We start from the raw sequence: 19,231 nt of genomic DNA, 5'->3' as shown, positions 1-19,231 counted from the left end.
ACAGTTCACAAGCCCTTTCGCACTTTATCCATTTAAGGAAGTATTCGATAATTCCTACACTAAAAAAATGAAACCATCAGTCCTTCATCATGGACGTTGTGATCATCCAGCGGCGGGGAGCAGTAGTTCCACTGATGAGATGAGTGTGGACGAGCGTGAGGACAAGAATATTCAAACAACACTGCCATCATCACCACAACAACAACAATTCAACAACAATATTCGTATCGGAATGGAAAGGGGACGTGATGAGGAAGTGTCAGATCGGAACAGCCAGAGTTATCAACCGACAAGTATGAATAATTATCAGCTTACGGATCAGCAGCAAATAATTATGTCATCATCATCAACGACATCAACCAATAACGTTTTATTCACAAATAATCCGAGTGGATCCTTTTACAATAATATTATTAGACGAGAGAATCGATTGAAAATGCATAAAAGAAAAGCCACGAGTGGTGTCCCGTTTCAGGACTGGGATCCTGATGTGAGAGAGAAGAAAGTAAAGAAGTTTGTTCAAGCTTGTTCTGATGGTAATTTTGTGCAAATGTACAAGCTATTTAGAGAAGGAGTTGATATTAATACAAAAGACCGATACGACGAATCAGGACTGTATAACGCTGCCAATGAAGGACACTATACTATTTTAAAGTTTTTAGTGAAACATGGTGCAAATATTGATGCTGCCAACAGTGGAGTAAGTGTTACTAGTTCAGTAATATCATAAATTTTGTAAAATATTTAAATATTTATAGAGTGTAAGTAATTAACATTTAGGAACAAATTTTACTGACATTTAATCAAAACAGTTAAAAGTATGTTAATTCATGCACATTTATTAATCAATTCAATTATTAATAATTTTTTCGGCGACCAATCTTACACAGCAAGTAAGTATGACTTTCATAAGAACGTGAAATTAAAAGCATGACTTGAATAATATCACCACAAACAGACTGCTCTTTGGATCGCTTCATATAATGGAAAATTTAAAGTAGTTCAACGATTGCTGAAATTAGGAGCAGCCAAACAATTGCGATGTTCTCCACTCATCGACAACACCACTCCAGAGGAAATTGCACGAGAACAGGGTTTTGAGGAAATTGCTAATTATATAAGAAATTTTGATGCTGAAAATTATCGTATTTTCAAAAATTGTAAAAAGGTAAGGCGTCACAAGATCTTTTCTTTGTCAACCTCTGATACTTGGTTAGAGATTCAAAACACGACTGGTCAACCAGCAACAACTATTGTACAGTAACACCTTTGTAGATATCATCATTCAATGCTCAAATGAATACGATGGCACTCATCAAGACGAAGAATCAGTTTGTACTGAAATTAGTCTTAATTTGAGACCATCCAAGAACAAGAGACCAAAATTTTCAAATGCAAACTTGGCTTTAGAACCATATTCCAGTGTCTTGTATGTTGCAGATCAACCTTACTATTTTTATACATGTGAGTGTTGTAAAGCACCATTTTTCAGTACTCTCTCAGAATATGACCATTATCTGCTCCACAAAATTGAGCACCATAATAACACCCTTCTTACTCATAGCACTTCGATATATACACTTAACAGCAACAATACATTGTCACATCCAGCTCAGGCTTTAACACAACATGATTCGGATGCCTTAATGGAAGATGACAGCCATGACATTGAACTACCTCCTATTGAATGTCCTAACGACTTTGAGGTTGGAAATGGACGATTGTTTTTCAGAAGCACCATGGCATCTGATGTCGACATTGAAAATATTCATGAAGTAGCTTCAATATTTTTTGAACCATGCATCATGCTTCCTCTGCCTGTTGACCAACTATCTGGAGACATGTTCCACATGCTCAAACGATTTCATTCGCAGGATAGCTCTGTAATAGTTGACAATGAGGAGTTTTATCCAAAGAAAAAGAAGAAATTCGACTCGTAGATTTGTTTCTGAAATAAACGAGTTCAATATATTTATGCAAATTTATCGAGATGAACAAATTCAACCTTTGGAAACATGTCAGCGATTGGCTTCTCTAAAGAACTGTCACACTTCTCCCCGTACATGCACAAATGCTTCAAAGAACGGCTATAAACTGGAGAAGAGGTTTGTTCAGGAAGAACATTCGATAAATTCCAATTCTTGGATTCTACAATGAGTGTTTCCAATCGTTTTGCCTTGGGGAGTTCCTTAAAGAATTTTCCATCCACGTGGTTGCAGTTACGGATATCAATAGTTTCCAACTTTTTACACTTGTCAATACATGCAGCAATATCCTCATCTCTAAAGCACAAATCAATATTATTTCCTTTTTCTGTTCCTACAGTACAGGCATAAACAATAATGTTGACAAGGTTAGTACACTTCTCAAAAATTCGACTCCACATGTTCATACTTGGGATTACATTTGTGTCAAGGGTGCAATAAAGGATTTCCAAATGTTGAATATTACTGGCAGCATTGCTAGATGTCAAAAACTCCGTTAGCGCTTCAATGTTCAAATAACATTGATCAAATACAATAGACTTTAACTTGGTGCTATCATTGAAACATCTTCTAAAGAGAGACTTGTCACATCGGATACTTCCCAGATATAAGTGTTCTAATTCTTTGTACATGATCTCTTCTTCTCCATTAACGTTCAAATTCAAAGTATTGTTCTCTTCTTTTTCTTCAATATAGAGTGCTTTAATGGTTGGAGCAATAATTTGTGAAATTTGCACAAAATCGTTCTTTGGAAAACCTCCTTGTATTGTTAATTCTTGGAGAGTGAGAGAGCACTTGTTAATAACTTTTACAAGAGTGGAAGTCATAGCGTCTCTTGCAGAGGTCATGGCATCAACTTTTAAAGATCTAATACTTGAACTATGATTGCCGATCAATTCAAAAACTGAAGGAGTGCAAGGAAAGGTATCAATTGAGAAGAAAAGGCTAACATCACGGAATTTATCTCCGAACTTGGAGACAATCATTTCAAACAACATAATCCAAGCCTTTGATGAAATTGAACGCGGCTTCTTCTTTGGATCAGTGAAGTCATAAAGTTTAAAGTTATCATCATCTACAAAACCTTCATTCCATGGGAACAACTCGACCGAGTTCCAGTACGCCTTTCCATCACTAACGATTTCGTTGAATTTCTTACAGGAAGGATAAACACTTCTCATTAACGGAACAATACCCAGATAAGAGAAGATAAACTCAATAACTTCTTCTGGGAGAGACAGGATAGGAACGTGTTGATTTCTCTCGACAGCTGCTTGTGATGATGATACAGCAGCGGATGTTTCGTTTTCAGCCATTTTTTGTTGTCGTGCGTGGGCGAAGGAATTTCAAATTTTTATTACAATTTCTGGATTGTGCTGAACAAAAAGATTTCACAGCGAACAACAAATAGTGACAGACTCCGTTGACTGACTCTGCCATCCACGAATGTGTGTGTGTCGATGAATATCATCATCCTGCTTCCCAACAACATCACATTTAATAACGGGGAAGAATAGAAACACTTTGCATCTTATTCAAACTGCATGCAGGAACATAGGGAGCAAAACGAGGGTCACCAAATTCCAGCCAATCGGTTAAGGGATGAAGCTCTTGTTGCATCATCTCGTGATGCAATGACGATGACTCGAGTTCTTCATTTCTCAACAATAAGTAAAATCTAATCTTTCCAAATTGAACCTTGTTTTTAGAAGTGATTCTGGAGAAGAAATATTTTGATCTTTTTGTTTCTCGATATGCTTCGACCTCTTGATCTTTTACATCTTTCACACGAAAATCAAATTCCACAATAATGGAATCACCTGTTTTGAATGTTTTAGGGCATGATGGAAGGTGCAAGATGGAATCTTTTGTGGATGCACATGCACTTCGTATGACTTCTTTGGCTCCAATAATTAAAGCACATCCTTTTGAATTCGATTGCCACCCAACGACATCTCCACTCGTTTGAGAATTGAATGGAAAGAAATCGAGAGACTCCACACCAAGCATGATTTTGAAACTATTCGAAACTTCTGTTGGATTGTATAATTCAAGATCATATCTCCATGAATAGAAATGACCAGGGTTCAATAATTTTCGAGCTTTTACCGTGATAAACTCTCCATGTAATGGCTTTTCCAGAACACACAAAGTTCGTTCATTGCACGTATAAATATTTGAATACTTTTCTGCCTTGTAATAGCTGTATTCCGTGTCCCACGAGTAACCATGGTTTCGAATTAAACATTTAAAGACTTGTAAATATTTTCGTGAAAGATGATCTCTGTTGTGGGGATGAGAAGTGTCAGAGGAGCATTGAAGGATGGATGCGGAACGATCATCACCTTCATTCAATAGTAATTTCATTTGATGATCAATCACTTGCAACGGAATATCATTGACCTTACAAAATACAAGACAAAGTTTGTGGAACAGCACCTCACTATTCATAAACAATTCGTAATAGTGTTTGGAAAGAAGAAACATGTGGACCAACTCTCGGAATGGAATAATGATACAATTTCACACAACATTTCTTCGGGAGCTGATCGGAAGAACTGGGCTAATTCTTCATGAAGGTGTGTATGCTTGGTGATGATCATCTCGAGATAAGGGTGACTCTCGTATTCAATTTCGTCCTTTTTGTAATTTTTTGGGTCCTTTTCCGACAAGTTCATTGTTTGATTTGAATATCAGTAGTCCCTCACACATGACGGAGTGAGGGTGGTTTAAAACCACCACCATGACTATCGGGAATGATACCACTACTACTACTGCTACTACTACTAGTATTGGACTGAATCATGTGATGAGTTGGTTCATAGTATTGTGCACCATGGTTGTTGTTGTTGATGGTAGAGGTAGGAGTCATGGAGTAGGTGTTCATCGTTTCTAATGGAATGTCTGGAACAGTGTACTCTTTGGGAGTATGTCTTCGATTTCGTCGAATCACCACTGCAACAATAAGGCCAGATAAAGCACAAAAGAGAATGGACATGATACTGAAAAACAGAATTGGGCTCAGTTTCTTTCCCACCATATCCTGAAAGTCTGTGGACCGTACAGAGATGTGATACTCCACAGACGTTGCGTAATCATTACTGATGGCAATATAATGGGTCGTGAGAGATGCATCTCCCTTAATCTCTACAGAGGATGGCATGAATAAAAACTTTTCCAAATCATAGTTGGTTGAGGTTGGAATGGATCCCTTCTTGATCTTCATGTATGCATTTCCAACGTATATTTTGACATCAATATATAGTGTTTGAAAGGGATCAAGAGAAACCTTGTAATAGCTGGTCAAACCTTTACGAAGAGTGGTAAAGAATGGTATTCCTTCAGTTTCCAAGTTTTTTACAACTGGTTCTGGAGCAATAATGGCCAAATATCGACAAAATTTGGATCCTCTTCCAGTGCATGTAATTTTGTCATTGAGTGCACTCACAATGCTGCCATAGGAAGGTGAAAAGGAGTGTGAAGTTGACGATTTACAAGCACATTCCAGTTTTGAAACATCCACAACAATCTCCTTTCCTGAATAATCTTTAAAGTTTCTGCTTGTTCCAAAGTAATATTCCCATGTTTGTTGAAAGATGGAAGGTTCAGGAGTTGAGGTTTCATACGTAAAAGCTTTTAACATGTAATAATTTAGTGGTATTTCACTACTGTTGTTGGGAGTGTACATGGTGAGATTAAAGGTAGGTGACACTGAATATGGAATCTGACCTTTGAAAGTTAATGTTAGCGTTTGTAAATTATAATAGGGACCTCCTAGGATGTATCTGAAAGAGCTAGGTCCATGCACTGTTTGTACGGTTCCAAATGATGCTGATGTATAATCCTTTTTCACTCCAAATACTCCAAAAACAATATTGCATGGAGTGAATCGATTGCTCTTGCAAAAACTCAATACTGTTGTTTGGAAATTGGCATAATTGTAAAAGGTTCTAGAATTTGTCGGTGAGAAATAATAGCTATTGAATTTGTAAAATCCAACCGTACTCGAATTGACATTAAAAATTCCAAATGGATATCTCAAGGCAATCTCTAAGGTAATGTCGTTTTGTACATCACTAACATTAACATGATGGATTGTAAATCGATAGACTCCAAGTAACGTGAATGAAGGATCTGGATTTCCTGAAACGACATAATAATAATTGTACACAGAGACAGATAAGGATTCTGTCATTACTTGAATAGGAGTCACGTTTGCATTAAATTTCACTGAAATTGAAAGTGTCGTGTCTTCAAAAGCGCTGTATCTGAATGCTTTGTTGGAGGTAACATTTTCAGTTTTTCCAAATGTTGATGATATCTCTATTCGCTTCAAAGAAGGATACTCGGTCTGCATGCAGAAGAGATTCGAAATGGAAAATAACACAAGAAAAGATATCATTGAGAAGAGATGTTTTTTTTGAAAGGATTCCACTAAATGCGTTGTGTAGTTGTTGTTGTGCTTCATGTTGTTGTTGTTGGTGATTTTGTTTCCGAATGATGTTGTACGGTTTGTTCTGGTGGTGGTGGTGGTGGTGATGAATATTCAATAGTTGTTGTATATATTATTGTTGTATCGTCGTCAGTAGTTTTGAATTGGACTATAATCCTCAAATCAACAAGGACACTTTCTCCGATAAGCTCTGAGTGATAATGAAATTTCTGAAATGATGGAATGAGGTGTTGCAATACGACCACAGAGCAAGGATCATTAATTTTTTTCGAGTTGGAAAGTCATTCTAAATGAAGTCCAGTTCGATGAGTGATACGAAAAGCGAGCATTCATTATTGGTACATCATAAAAGTTATGAGTCAGTCGATACTGAAAGAAACAAACTTATCATGACAAGTTAAGAAACGAAAGCGTACTCTGAGTAGTGGTGTCTACTAATCGATTCTGGTTCAACTAAATTCAAAAAAAGCAAAAAATATTGAAAGCAACTACTATATTTTCATCAGCACACAAATCGTTGACGCGAATTCTACATCATGGTCAAGCTTTCACCCGAACTCATTGCATCATCACCACAATTCTTTAATCCCATCAAGGAAAGAGAATTGGATTTACGAGGAAATAAAATAGCTGCTGTTGAAAATCTTGGTACGACCAAGGACAGTTTTGATGTATTGGATTTGAGTGATAATGAAATTTCTAGGATGGAGAATTTTCCAGTGCTAAAGAGATTACACACCATATTATTTAATAACAATAGATTAAATTTTATTGATGAAAGGCTTGGAGAGAAGAATCTTCCGAGCCTCGAAACTCTCATATTAACAAATAATAATTTCCGAGAACTTTACGAATTGAATGGCTTAAAATCATTTAAGAAACTCAAAACAATTTCATTACTTGATAATCTAGTGATCAAAAAAGAGAATTATAGAGTCTATATTATTTTTCTTGTTCCATCGATCAAGGTGATTGATTTTGTAAAAGTTAAAAAAATTGAAAGAGAAAGAGCCAAACATGTTTTCGGAACGCTAGATAATCCAACACCAGAGGCTCAACAGATTCTAGGAATTGCACCCGCAGGTCAACAAGCAGCTAATGTTGGAACCAAAGCAGAAGCAACAATTGAAAAGAAACCTGCTGTCAGTGGTCTCTCATCGGAAGATATTTCGAAAATCAAAAACGCAATACTCAAGGCTACTTCCCTCCAAGAAATCGAATACTATAAGGAGGCTCTTCGTCAAGGTAGATTACCAAAAGAACTCAAATAATTTCTTCCTTCTTCTCACTATTTTTTTCTCCAACCCTCCACTTGTATTCTGTATATCTATCCATTGTGAAACACATCAAACAACACATCTTACAGTTTTTTACCATGTTTTTACCTGCCATTGGATTTAAAAAGTAAACAATCACATTAAAGAATCCAATAAGTGGAGACATTATTGTATGAATGAGAGTCATTACATCATTATAGTCATTATTTGTCACAAATATGCTAGTCACTCTGTTGATTGTTGGAATTATATAGATTAAGATCATCATGAGAGGATATGCCAATAATTTTGAGTAGGCCTTAATTCTTTGTGATTTTCTTCTTTCATCCTCCTTTTCCTCAAACTTGTTGACTGTTGTGTTATGTCATCATTCAGAAAATGGAAGTGTCTTAAAGATATTCCCTGGTGAGGGCATTAACATACCTTTTCGATAATTCATACAGACCTTTGTAAGTACTGCCAAATAGAGAATGAGAATGATAAAAATTCCACACCACCATGGAATGTAAAACGCAGCATAGGTTAAAATCAATCCTGTACCTTTCGATTTTATCCAACACCATTTTCCAGAATTACCGTACGAATCTCCAATGAAGGGCAGCGCAGAAAGCAACCCAGTGATGCAGAAGGTCGAGACATGAGAGCAAATCTCAAATATCAAAATAGACCTCTTTGAGGTTAATCGCCTTAGGACAATGGTGGAGAACATGAAAATGGCAATCCATAGGCTCCAGCAACAAAAACCAACGGAAAAGTATCTATGAGTGTAGCATCAACCACACAGAAAATTGGAGTTCATAGTGTATCATCACAATATTAAGGGAAGTGTTCAACATTAGACTTTCGTACATACTGATTGATAAATGCTTGAGTAATGCACACCCAGTCTTGATCCGAATAATATGCCGTGTAAACGGTCAGGATATGATTCAAGGATGCTCCGAGAATGTACAACTGGAGATAGGTCAAGAATCTTACATTCGGAAGATTGAAAAATCTTGTCCGAAACACGACCATCATATACATGATAAAACCAATGCTCGCCACTGCACTTAATGAGCCTGCCACTGTCCTTGTGATTCCACAAGCAGCTTTCCACATTTCGGGAGTCATTGAGGCGATCATTTTTTGAGAGTCGTTTTTTGTTTCCTTTTTGAATCTCATTGGGAGCTTACCACCGCGAGCTATGAGATCTGGTCTAGTGATAGGAATTTAAGAAAACTGGGTAGAAATGATGTGAATATCGACGAGGTGATGTTCATCATTTTGGCATGTAAGGACCAGAAGAATTTCATGAAAATAATGACTCATGACTAGGGAAAGAGAATGTTGAACATCGAGGTGGTTGTATCATGTATCAAAGATTACATCATTTGTTACATTAACCAATTATTACCAATGACACATTTCATCCTTCACGGAGAATGAAAGATGAGAAGAAATGTATTCGTAGACTAGTCTGGTTCACACTACTCGAAATGACTGTTGAGCCATGTGATGAGTGACATATTCCCAAATTTCGAAAATCCACTCTCGAGTTCCCAACATTTGGAATTCTTTATTTATTTACATTCTCGTTGCATCACATCTTGCTGAATTTCTTTGACGTTCCTTCCGCAGGGAGGTTTTTTCGAAATAGAGCTCAAAATTCTCTTTATGGTTGTTATTATAGAATCCACCTCTTAGAAAAGATTTTCAACCTCTGAAATAGTTCTTTGATTTAAGGGAACAAGAACGACCAATGCCATTTGATTCCAAAAGCGAAAATACTCTTCATTTCACAAGGGATCATTCAAAGACCTTTGTTGTCAAATAATCGAGTATTTATGGACAAGAGGACTTTCATGTAGAATAGGCCAAATCTTTCTTGTATCTCGACGGATGTGGCTCTTGTAGTCTCAATCGCATCGTGCGGTGTTGAACTAGTTGTCATCAAATGATAAAAGAAACAGAGATCTCCATTGAAGGACTCAAAAAAAAAGAAAAGACTCTCTTTTTTGACCTTGTAGTACAAGTACTAGCAATAGTAGCTCTAGTAACATACTAATTGAACCAACAAAATTACAACCCTTTTTGATCCTCTTCTTGTGTCAGCTGATATCCCAATCTCCAAAAAGTTGTTGTGATTCAGTTCCTTCTTCTCATTATTCATTGACAACGTTCAATATGAAACACCAACATCATCCTCCTTTCGGAAAGGAAAACCATCACCATGGGATTCAAAAGACGAGAAAGATGTCCTCCCTACTCCGATTGAATGATGTTGTGGATCCTTGTGGAAGGAGATCCATCCCGAGCATAGATTATCACTTCTCTTCTCATTCTGTCTCGAACAGTTGCAATAGTAGTGGAACGACCAATCCTCACACATCATTGAAGAGTAACACTCACGACCATCAAAGTAATAGGAACTTGTCTTCAACAATTGGACCAGTTCCAGCACTATCCTCCACGGTTTTGGATTCCATCCGATCCCATTCCAACACTGTCAGGAACAACAACAACAACCATTCATGTAGTGCTGTTGGCATGACGAATGCAGTTCCTCAACAACAACAACCACTCTCATCACTCCCTCCTCCAGATGCATTCAATGTCTCTGCTCGTTCAGGTCAAACGAAGCAAGACTCTTCCCAAATTCAATCTTCCAATCACATGAGGAACCTCTACCAACATCCATTTAGAGATGAATCATCGCCTACAACACAAGTCGTCACCGTCTGCCACCACATACCTCAAATAATACAAGTGAATGGTGGTGAGTCACAACAATTCTCAAAGAGCTTACAAAAGGCTCCACAGAGAACAACTATCGCCTCCAATTCCTTAAATCAAAACTCAAATCAAACCTTAATGACTTCAATGGCTTCAACTACTTGCTCCCCCACTACAAATACCACTACAGTTCATGAAGTCCATTCAAATCCATCCTCCTCATCATTGTCCTCATTGAATTCAACAAGAACAACTACCATTCAGCACCCGAATACCAGAAACAACAAGTCCATGGTCCACTCTCGATCTGTTGTCATCCAAACACCTCATCCACCTCTTACTTCCAAAAAGAAGGCCACAAACAGCAACTTTGGACCCCCATACCCCTTACGAAGAAGATCCTCTCATTCACAACAAGTGTTTGTGAGATCCAAGCACTCGATTCAATCGAGTCGACATTCCGATTCACCCACTATTCGACAAGTACAGCAAGAGCGAAACAGCGCATCTTTCTCATCATCTATTTCCTCTTCAACCACCTCTTCTTCATGTTCCATTTCTCCTCCTTTCAACGTCAATGGAACCACCACTTCTTGTTGTTGCAACAGCAGCAGTAGCAACAGCGACAGGTTGATTCAAGGGCTAACGAAAGATGCATGCGCTTCTCACACTTCTTCTTCTTCTTCTTTAACGGATGAAAGCTCCTCCCATTCAGTGAGTTATCTTTGTCATGAGGAGGATGATCACGTGAGGAGGAATGTTTCTTCATCTACTAGTACGTCGACTGATCATCATCACTCGGGTCATTCCGATTCGTCATCCTCTCAGAGCAACAACAACAACAACACCTCTTCTTGTCCCAATCATGGTTCTCCCAATCACCACCACAACACACGTCATTACACCTTCATAACCTTTGAAGAATTGATCAAAAGCACAAAACAACCTCGTATGAAACCTTCATCCATCTCCAAAGCTGAAATGCTTCGTGTCTTGAGATTTCCTCAAACATTGGCTTGTAAATTCATTGGATGCAGTTTGTCCACTCTCAAAAGAAGATTCTACGAGTTGAAACATGAATTTGGATTAATGAGATGGCCTCAATCACTCTATGAAATGAAACATTTGGATATTTATCCTCAGGTACATCCCATGAGTTTGGCGTTTATTTTGAATGAAGAAGAAACTTTGAATAGCGCCTCTGAATTTGTTCGTATGAATCCAACACAATGATTGTGTTATGGCCACATGTGGTCCATTAAATTTGTTTACTCATCACACAAACAGTTCACTTTGACAAGATGCAACGACCAGTGAATCTTATTTCAGAAATTTCTCTCCATAACAGTTCAACGAGTGGTCAAATTTAACATTTCTGTAAACGTTCATAACAACGACAAGAATCAAGATCAATATAATAGCATTATTGAAGCAATTGTTTATATTCACGCATTACAGATGCATAAAACGTACCGACTTCACCTAATTGGCTCAAGAATGAAGCAAACTGTCACAACTCATATGTATGTTGTATGAAAGCTAACTATGGCCACACTAAACTTCTCTCTTCCAGAACGAGTTGTTTCATGTAAAGATTTGTTGTGGTTCATTTCGCTTTTTGATCGTTCATTCCCTCTACCGTTTGCAAAATATTCACAAAGTAACACCATAGATAGCCGTCACATCTCTTCTTCTTACGAATTAATCCAACAGACGCATGGATGGAGGTAAAGCGATCGCACAGACCAGACAGAGCGAAAGGATGAGATGGGTAACGATTTCTCGCCGTTTCCTTTCTTTGCAATTGAGAATCCCGGTTGAGTGAGAAACACAATTAGAGAGATGTCAAAAGACTTGTATGGACTTCCTTGTTTGCGTGCAAACGGTTAATTGTATACAAAAATGCTGTCCCAAAAGGTACCTTTTTCTCTCTTGATGTATTTATGTCAGCTGTTGCAGAAGATGATCATGGGTCGGCATCTTCGAGATGTATAATTTGAGAGAGACAACCTGTGTTTGGATGCCACTTGCATCTGAATGAAAGGCATTGGAACGAACCAAGGTTTGAACACACAAAACAACACAAAAAAACAACCAAATCGACTCCAAAAAAGTCCTTTGAAATGACAAAAGCAACGTATCAAACAGCGACAATGGTTGCCTCTACGTCACCATTGAGATTGAATATGAACAACAGCAACACTGCTAACCATAACAGTACGTCGTCCTTCTCAACGCCCATACATGCTGTCAGATGCCAAGACACCCATGCTCCAGACAATTCATCCATGAATTCGAGGAGAAATTCAACTACCTCTTCCTCAACAAACGGCACGAATACATGTAAATCAACTGTATCGTCAAAATCTTCCAATTCTCTTTCCTCCACAAGTACAGGCATTGAAAAACAATCAAAGAGAAAAACCAATTCCAAACTGAAAGAATTCACCACTGTCTTTGATATTAAAAAGACTTCTGTCAGCTTTGTTTCACGAAATGGCGATGAACCTAAAAAGACGAGACGAGCACAAGCATCCATCACTAAAGAAGAAATTTTGAGGGTTCTCCATCTCTCTCAAACACAAGCTTGTAATCAAATTGGATGTTCTCTTTCGACTCTGAAACGAAGGTTTTATGAATTGAAGGATGACATGGGTTTACAAAGGTAAGTGAGTGTTTTGTGAAGTGTTTTATGTGTGGTTTGAATTCAAATATTTCATATATTCGCGAATCATCATCCATGATGATTGGTGTACGTATTCATCGTCGTTGTCTTCGTGTGTTGTATTGCCCACTCTCACTCAGGTGGCCTCAATTCTACGAAGAAATCAAAGATTTGCCCATTTTCCCTCAAGTCTATCCCATGTGCTTGGAATTCATTTTGAATCGAGAAGATGAAGATCCAATCACAACCTCTTCCATGCAACAACAACAGTTTTCATCAAGCAGTTCATCTTGTTCAGCGAGTTTGAACAAGATGAATCGAAAAGTGGCTACCAGTCCTTCCACAAACACGTCCAGTAGTTCCTCTTCTTCTCCGGTACAGTAAGAGAGAGTTGATGATGCATGTGTGTCTCACTTTTCAAAAAGAACAGTAACTGCATCAAGAGTTGCATGTTGGTCTGTACCAATGACTGTGTTGAATCGGTGGTGGGTGTGTTGTTGAAGTGTTTTCAGCCAAACGTTCATCATCGGTTCACTAGTTTTGACGTATATGTAAATATATACTCTGTGTACAGAATACACGAGAAGAAATGCAATAAAATTGTATCAAAAGAACGAGGACAAAGTCTTTCTAAATTTGTATAAAATACAAAGTACTTGTTTGGAATGAACCGGTTTTGATGGCGGGTGGTTGGTGAGCTGCGGCAATTCATTAATTGCTCTCAATTTCTAATATCATAATGATAATGTGTTAGAGGGAATACGCTCTATGGTTGAGCATTTCAAAATGGGTCGAGCAACCAAAATGTTGCCTTTTTATAAAGTTAGCCAACATCTCAAAGAGACCGAAAAATGTAAATTCTCAATCAGAATAACTGGGACTAAGGTTTTTTCGACAATCGAGAACCTTAAATGATATATTTTAAGAGAAGGATTAATCAACATTTTTCTTCATGTTTTGTTTGTTACTCTCTACTCTTGAAGAAAGAATTGATGGAGCTTTTTGGCTGAAATTATTTGTTGGATAATCAAGGGCACATCTCTGTTTTTTTCTTCATCAGTCAGACTCTTTGAGTAGCCCTTTGGTTACGGAAGTCGGAAGGTTAAAAGATAACAGGCATCATCATGTATTCTTTCGTGGTTTCTGTTTGATGTAGTCTTAGATTGTTAGAAGCGACAATTAAATAACCGTTTTTTTTTTCACTGTGGCAGCAAACTTTGTTGAAGACAATCGTATTTTAGAACCTGAAATAAGGCAACGCGCATCATGCCTGGAGAAAAAAGGGGAAATAGTGAAAGGGCAACGTTAACGTTCGCGCTAATCATGAACGGCTTTTATAGCAAGTTCGAGAAGAACGTTTCGCAGAGATCGTCGTCAAGCGTGTGATCGTGTCAAGTTTCGTTGGACGGAAAAGGATGGAGTCTCGCCCAAATCATCCAGTGCTCCTTTCCCTTCGTGTTGGTCCCTTGTTATTGTTGGACTCTTTCTAGAAAAGCTGGTTCTCTGTTGTTGATTGAAAAAACAAAACACTGACGTTCATTCTTTCTTGTTGTCTCAGCAAATTTACTTACTACTTGGAACTATTCCAACCGTCGGTGAGTCAAAATCAGGAAAGGCTCAACAAATTCAACCAACAACAACAACGACTCACATCAACCCAATTGGAGTGGGCCTCTTAGAAAGTGTGTGTGTGTTGTTCTCTGAGAAGAAGCCATCAGCAGAGGACCTTGGTACCAACCGACCCTCTTGTCTCCACGGCAACAATAACACCATTTGAAAAAAACTCTTTCCGTATCGGGACATCCTCGTTGTTCGTCCTTCTCTCTCAATTCCTTCAGCCGCGCTCTCTGTTGTGTTTCTCCTTTTCTCTCTTCTACCCGTGTGGATACAACAAGAGAGAGTGAGTGTGCGCGTTTGTGTTGTCTTGAATTGATTCACAAGCACCACACCCAACACCATTTGTATATTCAAAAAACAACTGTCCATTGATACTGTAACACTGTTCCTAACGACAGTCATTGTCTTGGGTGGGAATTATTGGACTTTTGGAATTTTAATCATTATTCATATCATCGCTGCCGCCTGTGGTGAGCATCGCATATCATCATCACCTCCAGCATTATCATCACTCTTTCATCATGGGAAACTTGTATAGTAAGAATCATCATCAAGAAGAAGGAGAGAACCGATGGCATGGCATGGGCTATTCAGTATTTAGTAGTTTTAGAAGAAGAAACCGAGCGTCCATACCGCCTTCTTCCTCCTCCTCCGCTTCTACAAGAAGATCAAGTATTTCTGCTAAACAACAAAAACGACCTAGTTCTACAAAATCATCGGCCAAGCCCCTTCAAAACTCATCATCATGGTTATCCACCACAACCACTCCTCCTCTTTCACTCACCACCAACTCTTTTCCTTCCTCCAATCCCAGTCATACCTCTCATTCCCTTCAATCTTTGAGTCATAGCAATACCTTGATGATGCCTAATCATCAAAATACTTCTCATAGTGCTGATTCGTCAATGATGGCTTCAACAAGCATGCTTTTACCTTCTCCTTTCATCTCTTCCTCGATCATTGTTCCTTCTTCGATGCCAACGACATTCAAACAATCTTCGCTCACAACAACATCACAACATTATTCTAGGTTTACCATCTCCTCTACAAATACGGTTACTACTGAAATTATTGAGTCACCTCCATTGGCCGTCAACAACGTTCATCATCCTCTTGGGAATAGCGGTTTAACAACAAGTAACAACAACAACAATAATAACCAAAAACGATGTCCTTTATCAAGACAATCCTTTTCGCTGCCCAAGTGTAGGTCTTGGATTAAAGACAAGACGACAAGTTTTCGAAATTTCCACCTTCGAAGAAGGTCCACCACAGAAGACAGGAGATCAACCATAACGGGCGTTCCACTCATTCCCATTAGTGACAATACTCCAAAGGAACAACCAAAAAATGGAGTTGAACTCTCTGAAACACATGTTATCAATAGTAATACTAATACGGACGTGTCAACTGGCGTTTGTCATGCCACTACAGGTACAGACACACGAGAGGTGAATAGAAGTAATGAAAGTATTGAACGATCAAAAAGAGTATACTCCATATCGAACTTGAGTGCCGCTAGCGCCGATTCGTGGTCAAGCAGTGGAAATGTGCTCCAAAGAGCAGAAGAATCAGAAACAACCATGTCTTTTGATCAGAAGGATGATAGAAGAAAATTGGCCTCAATTTTGCAAAATCGAATCACGAGATCGAAATCAGAGTTCAGTAAGCCAAGCATTTCTCAAGAGGTGACCACTTTTGGTGATGACTCGTCTCCCCAACGTATTCCTGTGGCAAGATCTTCCTCTGCTCCCAGTATTATCAATAATGAACTCGACGCCTTGCTCAGAGATGCTATTGGTTATCAATTATTCAAAGATTTTTGTGAAAGTGAATATTCCGTTGAGAATTTGAAATTTTGGAACGAGCTGCAAGATATGGAGAAGAATTTTATTGACATGTCAGGAAAGAGAAGAAGCAGGGTCATTAATATGGTCTATGACAAGTTTTTGGATGAAAATTCAACGGAAGAGGTTAATGTACGAGGTAAAACAAAAAAGCTTATTGATCAAGAGAGGAAGAGTGGCAACATTGACCTAGAAAGAGGATGTCAACTAATTCACGAGCTTAAGCGAGATTTGTACATTAACATGATTGATTCATTCTCGAGGTTTCATCGTACTGAAGAGTATAGGCTCTGGAAAGAGCTTAAAGAAAATCCAGAAAACACCTTTGAGTTTTGATATTCAAGCAGATTAGTGACACAAACCTCGTAATGTTTCTTCTTTATTCTCGCTTATTTAAAACATACCTAGGCCACCTAACACAGTGTTTCATCGAAATTGGAACACAATTTTGAATTTATTGTGCAAAATAAATTATTAGAGTCTATTTAGAGTTTTTAAGCCCAACAAATCAAAACCTTGTTTCATCGTTTGTGCAGTTGCTTCACACAACAGCAGTCGAGATCTTTGCAGCTTTTTATCTTCCTGGATGACTCTGCAATCTCTAAAGAAGGCACTAAAGTCGTTGGACAAGTCAAACAAATATTCACACAAATAGTGGGGCTCAAGTTTGTCCATGACCAAGTTCAGCACATCTTGGAATTCAATGAGCTTTAAGGACAATTTCCATTCTGATTTCGAGTTTTTGAAATCTGAAAAAAGTGACAAATCTCCCTCAGCTGCTCGTTGCTGCAATTCTTGAAGCAAATCTTTTTCTCCAGACTTGTCGATTATTGAGCAAATTCTTGCATAGGCATAGAGCAAATAAACAGCAGTATTTCCTCTAAAATCTAACATTTTTTCGTAGGAGAAAATGTAGTTTGTTGAACGGTGTGTTCGCAAATCTGCATATTTGACAGCTCCATAACCAACAACTTTTGCTGCTTCCATAATTTGCTCATCACTGAGTGGTTTCACACTTTCGTCTTCTTCGCATCTCTTAATGTCTTTGCGTGAAAAAATGAATATAAACATGTTAAAGAAATGGATTTTAGTAAAAAGCTTCATGTAATAGTTGCACTTACTCTTTTCTTTGATAATATCAAATGCTCTTTTCACAGCCTCATCAAGCAAATCGTGTAATTTGACAGTTTCTCCAGACCTCGTTCTAAATTTCTTCTTCTCTTCATCCAAAACTACTCCAAACCCTACGTGGTCAATTCTCACCTTTTTAGGAGAGTTTATAATATCTAAAATGTTTTCCTGCCAAATAATATCTTTGCTTGACTCCACAGGATCAATCCAATTCATCATTTCTCCAACTTTAAAGACATGCTTAAAATGTAAAGCTTGTCCAGAATCAGTAACATAAATTAACCATTTTGCTTTAGAAACATTCAATCTGTACCAAAGTGTTGCCAGATCTGTTGTGTCATACGTGAAACCTCCATCTGCTTTTTGTACCATGAGCGGTGGTTCTTCGGTGTTTGTTGACGAAGAGGGATCAATCTTGTCATCTTCTGTAAAGATACATCTTGCTCCTTTACTCTCCTTAATGATTGGTTTCAACATTTCCAACACAGATGGAATGTAGGTTTTGTAAAAAGATTCTCCTTTTTCTTCAAGTTTCACATCCAATCGCTCATAAATTGAATCAAATTCATATCTACTGCACTCTAATAAATATTTCCACAATGACTGTATGTTTTCATCATTTCCTTGCTGTAATTGAATGACTTTTTGATGAGCTAGACTTTTAAACTGTTCATCCGAGTCGAATAATTTTTTCGATTCCTTATAATAATTTTCAACAGTTTCTAATTGTTGAGCTGGTTCTAAAGTTTTCAAAAAAGAAATATCCACTTGTTTTGTTTCAATATAGGCGAGAAGCATTCCAAATTGAGTTCCAAAGTCGCCTACATGATTCACACGTTCCACCTCAAATCTTCCATCTCTCTCCAAAACTCTACAAATACAATCTCCAATAATGGTAGACCTCAAATGACCCACGTGCATTCTCTTGGCCATGTTAGGGCTTGAAAAATCCACCACTACTTTGATTTTATCAATTCCGTTCGGAGTGGTGGTGGACTTGATTTCTTCTCGTTTCTTCTTTTCCTTAAATATTTCAATAATTTTTCGTTTCACGTATTCTTCTCGGAGTGAGAGAGCAATGACTCCATTTCCAACAACTTCCAACTGATCCAACACTTGATGTACTTCTTCTTGTTGATTATGCATCATCATGACCTGATCACTCAATATTTTGGCAAAATCCAACGAAGGAATGGTTTTCATTTGATTGGCCAATTGAACAGCAATCGGAGTTTGATAATCTCCAGAGAAGGCTGTCTTTTTTGTTTTATTGACGGATGGAACGGACATGAAGGGAAGGCTAGCGATGGTAGTCGAGGCTGTACTCTTTCCGATGGACCATGGAAATGTTGTTGTGGTTGATATTGAGGAAGAGGAGGTCATGGTGGTGTTGAGTAAAGCCTTTCTGAAGAGAGTGGAAAGATCTCCCTTCACACTTGAGCGAAACATTTTTTTTAAAATTCATTTCAGCAATTTATTTATATTATAAAATTAAATACTATTTAATATTCAAGTATTATAAAACTTTAAATATAAATAAT

At 37.9% G+C, this 19,231-nt stretch overlaps 9 protein-coding genes across 9 annotated transcripts; 5 read left to right on the top strand and 4 right to left on the bottom strand.

The window, feature by feature from the left end:
* Positions 1–67: 67 nt before the first annotated feature.
* FDP41_006184 (uncharacterized protein) lies at positions 68–1,940 on the top strand (the record flags this gene model as incomplete). Its single annotated transcript, XM_044709791.1, has 4 exons — positions 68–700; positions 813–818; positions 959–1,168; positions 1,218–1,940. The coding sequence occupies 4 exons, from the start codon at positions 68–70 to the stop codon at positions 1,938–1,940; spliced, it is 1,572 nt and encodes a 523-aa protein (XP_044559423.1).
* A 32-nt stretch (positions 1,941–1,972) lies between these two features.
* Positions 1,973–3,301, bottom strand: FDP41_006183 (uncharacterized protein; the record flags this gene model as incomplete). Its single annotated transcript, XM_044709790.1, has 1 exon — positions 1,973–3,301. The coding sequence occupies one exon, from the start codon at positions 3,299–3,301 to the stop codon at positions 1,973–1,975; it is 1,329 nt and encodes a 442-aa protein (XP_044559422.1).
* A 181-nt stretch (positions 3,302–3,482) lies between these two features.
* FDP41_006182 (uncharacterized protein) lies at positions 3,483–4,472 on the bottom strand (the record flags this gene model as incomplete). The annotated part of the gene is made up of 1 exon (XM_044709789.1): positions 3,483–4,472. One exon carries the CDS (start codon positions 4,470–4,472, stop codon positions 3,483–3,485), a length of 990 nt encoding a protein of 329 aa, XP_044559421.1.
* A 217-nt stretch (positions 4,473–4,689) lies between these two features.
* FDP41_006181 (uncharacterized protein) lies at positions 4,690–6,453 on the bottom strand (the record flags this gene model as incomplete). Its single annotated transcript, XM_044709788.1, has 1 exon — positions 4,690–6,453. One exon carries the CDS (start codon positions 6,451–6,453, stop codon positions 4,690–4,692), a length of 1,764 nt encoding a protein of 587 aa, XP_044559420.1.
* A 521-nt stretch (positions 6,454–6,974) lies between these two features.
* FDP41_006180 (uncharacterized protein) lies at positions 6,975–7,709 on the top strand (the record flags this gene model as incomplete). Its single annotated transcript, XM_044709787.1, has 1 exon — positions 6,975–7,709. The coding sequence occupies one exon, from the start codon at positions 6,975–6,977 to the stop codon at positions 7,707–7,709; it is 735 nt and encodes a 244-aa protein (XP_044559419.1).
* Positions 7,710–9,950: 2,241 nt separating this feature from the next.
* FDP41_006179 (uncharacterized protein) lies at positions 9,951–11,663 on the top strand (the record flags this gene model as incomplete). The annotated part of the gene is made up of 1 exon (XM_044709785.1): positions 9,951–11,663. One exon carries the CDS (start codon positions 9,951–9,953, stop codon positions 11,661–11,663), a length of 1,713 nt encoding a protein of 570 aa, XP_044559418.1.
* Positions 11,664–12,553: 890 nt separating this feature from the next.
* Positions 12,554–13,479, top strand: FDP41_006178 (uncharacterized protein; the record flags this gene model as incomplete). The annotated part of the gene is made up of 2 exons (XM_044709784.1): positions 12,554–13,095; positions 13,236–13,479. 2 exons carry the CDS (start codon positions 12,554–12,556, stop codon positions 13,477–13,479), a joined length of 786 nt encoding a protein of 261 aa, XP_044559417.1.
* A 1,754-nt stretch (positions 13,480–15,233) lies between these two features.
* Positions 15,234–16,895, top strand: FDP41_006177 (uncharacterized protein; the record flags this gene model as incomplete). Its single annotated transcript, XM_044709783.1, has 1 exon — positions 15,234–16,895. One exon carries the CDS (start codon positions 15,234–15,236, stop codon positions 16,893–16,895), a length of 1,662 nt encoding a protein of 553 aa, XP_044559416.1.
* Positions 16,896–17,033: 138 nt separating this feature from the next.
* On the bottom strand, positions 17,034–19,139 carry FDP41_006176 (uncharacterized protein; the record flags this gene model as incomplete). The annotated part of the gene is made up of 2 exons (XM_044709782.1): positions 17,034–17,602; positions 17,681–19,139. 2 exons carry the CDS (start codon positions 19,137–19,139, stop codon positions 17,034–17,036), a joined length of 2,028 nt encoding a protein of 675 aa, XP_044559415.1.
* Between the last annotated feature and the right edge of the window lie 92 nt (positions 19,140–19,231).

This window comes from Naegleria fowleri, assembly GCF_008403515.1.
Source record: "Naegleria fowleri strain ATCC 30894 chromosome Unknown tig51, whole genome shotgun sequence".
Taxonomy (NCBI): Eukaryota; Heterolobosea; class Eutetramitea; order Acrasida; family Naegleriidae; genus Naegleria; species Naegleria fowleri.
The sequence above is the reverse complement of the archived record's forward strand: the minus strand, read 5'-3'. Positions and strand labels throughout refer to the sequence as shown.